This window comes from Aulonocara sp. 'chitande type north' Nkhata Bay, linkage group LG6 (genome assembly GCF_057382095.1).
Source record: "Aulonocara sp. 'chitande type north' Nkhata Bay isolate Kocher_YH1m ecotype deep benthic linkage group LG6, A_spYH_male_GT1.1, whole genome shotgun sequence".
NCBI classification, from domain to species: domain Eukaryota; kingdom Metazoa; phylum Chordata; class Actinopteri; order Cichliformes; family Cichlidae; genus Aulonocara; species Aulonocara sp. 'chitande type north' Nkhata Bay.
Genome location: NC_141349.1, coordinates 10,425,411 through 10,429,613, shown reverse-complemented (window position 1 = coordinate 10,429,613; position 4,203 = coordinate 10,425,411). Strand labels below are relative to the sequence as shown.

The following is a 4,203-nucleotide window of genomic DNA, read 5'->3' as shown; positions in this document are numbered from 1 at the left end:
TGTTCATTAATGCCCCTCACACTGTAACTTAAAGTAATAAATCGGTCACTGATTAATTACAGAAGTACGTCTGTGAGCATAAAGATGTAAGCCTTGGACCATCAGGATAAAATGTGGTTGGGAAACTTAACAAGCTTTGATAAAACTTCATCAGTAGCTCAAGCAAGACCTCAAAACCTTCGATCACCACGGGTGGTTAGCAGACTGTGGTTGTACCATGCAGCCTAACAACATGCAGTAAATTGCAGGTTAAAGCAGTCTGCTTACACATTGTTAAACGAGGGAAGGGAACTAATGTGGCTGTCACATTACCCTTTTGTCCCATTTCATCCCAGGACTTGATTCAATTGCTGCTCACTTTCTACAATACTTAAAACTGATCAGTAGGACCTGAAACTGCAAACATTCAAACATTCAGGCCAACAATCAGTTGGTGAACATATTAATCTACTACAATTAGCAAAAATGAATAAATAAACAGAAGAAAGTTAGAGTGATATCAGAGTCATGCAAGTTTTTGACCAGCAGGTTAAACTCATGCAAATTAGCTTCATCCAGGCTCATGAAAACACTGTCCTGCTTATAAACAGCAGATCATTTGTGTCAGTGTCAGGATGGTTTATATTTGAGCTTTTAGTTCACACAGAACAATTTTTATTAATTGTTTTTAGCGATTACGAAAGTCTGTGAATCCCCAAATTGTTCAGTTGTTCTCTTTGCTCCCCATGAGGTCACTTTCACCATGTGACAAAAACAACACCCCACTCTACACACTCGGGCCACCAGCAACTTTCTAAATCCTCAATAAAAAGCTGACAGGTTGCAATGATGTTCCAAAGAACCTATTAAGAAAACAACTAAATACACAGAAAATGTTATGAAAATTGGTTTATTTTATATCTCATAGTTTTAAATGATGCAATAAAAATATGTATAAAACATCACAAACTGTAATATTTTACAAATGCTTACGTCCTGCTGATGCAATGGAGACATCTTCCAGTGACAGTCTTCATCAGTGTGAGTGTGAGGAGGATCCTAAACCCACCAACACAGAAGTGCATGTTCACAACTCCCTCTGTGCAGGCGGGGTGGCCAGTCAGGTATGAAGTGCTGAGAGTGGATCTTTGGTCCTCTGTGCAGCTCTGTCCACTCTCAGCTTCCCTGCAAAGTAATAACACAAGAAAGACGTCATTTTAACACAAAACAGCATTTTCATTGTTGGTAGCTGCAGTATGTTGTTAAAAAGCAATTTTAAACCCAACGTATACACATGAAAAATATAAATAAAGCTAAACCTACAGTGCTGCTGACATAGGATGATGATTTATACCAACTATTGGAAGAATTTTGTCTTCAATACAGTTTGTTGTCAATGTGAGGTGATAACTTACATAGTTGGAACACAGCACCACTCTCCCGTTTTTCACTTGGTCATCCATCCTTCTCATCGGGTTGGTCGGGGTAAGGCTGTCTTCTGGGTGGGGTGTTTGCTCCATCTTGGATGTTGAGTGTCTGAAGTGTTGAATTCTTAGCCACAGGCTATACCTTATGTAAAAACAAGAGACTACAGTCAGTTCACTGCATCATTTTTAAACCTTTTCTACTTATTTGTGTTGAGATTAAGTACAGACTTACCTTTGTCCTGCATGGTGAATTAGGGCTTGGGAAAAACATATATTATTCAAGAAAAAAAAACAATACATTTCACATGTGCAAGTCAGATGTTCTTATATCTGTAAAAACACAAAGGCAAAGTTTAAAAACACATTCTAACATAAACTAATCAGAGTCACTGTCATCAAGGGAAAGGTTAAAAAGCCTCTCCCAGAAACATCTGACTCCAAAACTACCTGAGGATGTTGAAGGGGCATCAAACTGGTCACTCACCTTGCACCTCTTTGCACTTACCTCTTCGGTGCAGATGTCTTCTCTGCTTCTCTTTTCTGAGGAAGGAGCAGCAGAGAGATCAGCTGAGGAAGAAGCAGCAGAGGGAGCAGCTGAGGGAGGAGCAGCTGAGGAAGAAGCAGCAGAGAGAGCAGCAGAGGAAGAAGCAGCAGAGGGAGCAGCTGAGGGAGGAGCAGCAGAGGGAGCAGCTGAGGAAGGAGCAGCAGAGGGAGCAGCAGAGAGAGCAACAGAGGGAGCAGCTGAGGAAGAAGCAGCAGAGGGAGCAGCTGAGGGAGGAGCAGCTGAGGAAGGAGCAGCAGAGGGAGCAGCAGAGGGAGCAGCTGAGGGAGGAGCAGCTGGCGGATCACCAACTGGGGCAACAACTCGAGGGAAGAGTGGGGCATTGGCCTGGCCGAAAGGCGGCATGGTGATGGGGGCAGCACCTGGAGCAATAGGACGTTGCCAATCGTGCCAAAACGGCTCTGGAGGGTGCTCCCAGATGAGAGGGGAATCATCTCTCTCATCCATGGTGTCATACCCAGAGTCATCGCTAAGCCAATCCCCCCACTCTTCTGAGTCGTTCCAGTCAGATGAATTGTCAGTCTGTTCACTAAACTCTTCATCGTCTACAGGTAGGTAGGGGGGGTACTCACCATACTCACCTTGCTGTTCACCGTCATCTGCATCTGGTGCTTCATGAGAAGAGGGTGAGGGTGAGAGAGGGATAAAATACCTACCATACTCACCTTGCTGTTCACCGTCATCAGCATCTGGTGCTTCATCAGAAGAGGGTGAGGGTGAGAGAGGGATAAAATACTCACCATACTCACCTTCGCTGATACGCTGGGTATCAGCGTCCTGACCTTCACCAGAAGAGGTGGAGCTCTGGAGACTGTCATCCAGGATCCTGATGACTTCAGGAAGGCCTTCTTCTGCAGGGCGTTCAACCACATAGTCAAGACGCCCTGTGAGGAAACAATTTTTAAAATAACATTAGGAATGTAATAGACACCCAGTGTTAAAGCAACAGACCTACATCTGTTAGTTTGAGCAGAGGATGAGAGAAAAGCATTTTATGTCAGACTGAATGACAATACGAGGTTAGTCATTCATATACTGCTGCATGGGCTGGGCTGTAGTTACATACTAAGGTTTTAAAAACTGAGCTTAAATAAATGATTAGCGGTAATAAAAGCCGAGGGAGGTCAACAGTGATCACTGACTGTTTTAGGAGCTTTTTGAGATCAAATAGAAGAAAATACATAACATTAAACATGTTAACAATACAAAAGCCATATTAAACGCAGACTACTTTAGACCCGGAAGTAGGATTCGTGCGTCACCACTGAACAGCTAAATTCGTAGGAATGTTTTAGCTTATTATTTGGATAACCACCGTCATTACAATAAATTAAATTTGTAGTCATTTAAAACTCACAGGCCTACAATCAGCTGGCCTATATAAAAAACAAAATTTGAACACAGTGCTGAGCTGCATCTCAAATGAATCTTCCAGCTCTCAGCTGACATGTACCAGAGCCCGATTGAAAATGCCATCAGGAGCATTTGTGAGGAGTTCAAGGTGAAAATGTGAGTAAAATTGGACACCTACCAATATGGTTGCAAATTTTGTGAATTTTCCTTAATGGATGTTTAAAAACGTGAGCAGACTCTTAATATTAAATCAGAAGATCCCTATTATAGTCATGGTGGGTTTTGTTGTTGTGTCTTACAGGTTGAGTCCTGCAGAAGTTGCATTCCTTAGGGAGTACTGTACCACCATGAAGCCACTGGTGAAAGCTTCAAACATTCTTCAGTCTGAGTCCACTTCCTTTATGGGATGGCTCCTGCCAGTAATCCAACAACTACTGTCCAAACTTAGCAGGCTGGAGACATCAAGCAAGACATGCGTGCCACTCATCAGAGCCCTGCAAAATGGCCTTCAAAAGCGTTTTGGAGCGATGATGGAGGATCCAGAGTTGGCTGCAGCTGCAGTCCTCTTATCCAAGTTCAAGACTTCCTGGACTGACAGAGCAGATGTAACAGAGGCTGGTAAGGATTCATGTGATCCCATTTTTGTGTATTTTTACATTTGAACAGATGCTTAAGTGAGTATTTCACCTAATACATTGTAAGTTATTGATGGTCTGTCCTGAATACTAAACGACAGAGCATGAGAGTGAGGATCAGCAAAGAGAGTCATCTGATGAAGATGAATTCTTCTCCAGACCAATCTCCAGAAGGCTGCAAAGTGCAGTTGAGCTTGATGGTTACCTTGCTTGTGCCACAGACACCATGGAGCTGCTGCACTCCTTC

General features: G+C 43.0%; 1 protein-coding gene across 1 annotated transcript; it reads right to left on the bottom strand.

Moving 5' to 3' along the window:
• Positions 1-1,407: 1,407 nt before the first annotated feature.
• LOC147327263 (uncharacterized) lies at positions 1,408-2,959 on the bottom strand. Its single transcript, XM_086297380.1, has 2 exons — positions 2,920-2,959; positions 1,408-2,852 (listed from the first exon to the last, which is right to left on the bottom strand). Exons 1-2 carry the CDS (start codon positions 2,957-2,959, stop codon positions 1,783-1,785), a joined length of 1,110 nt encoding a protein of 369 aa, XP_086153506.1. The 3' UTR covers positions 1,408-1,782.
• Positions 2,960-4,203: the final 1,244 nt, after the last annotated feature.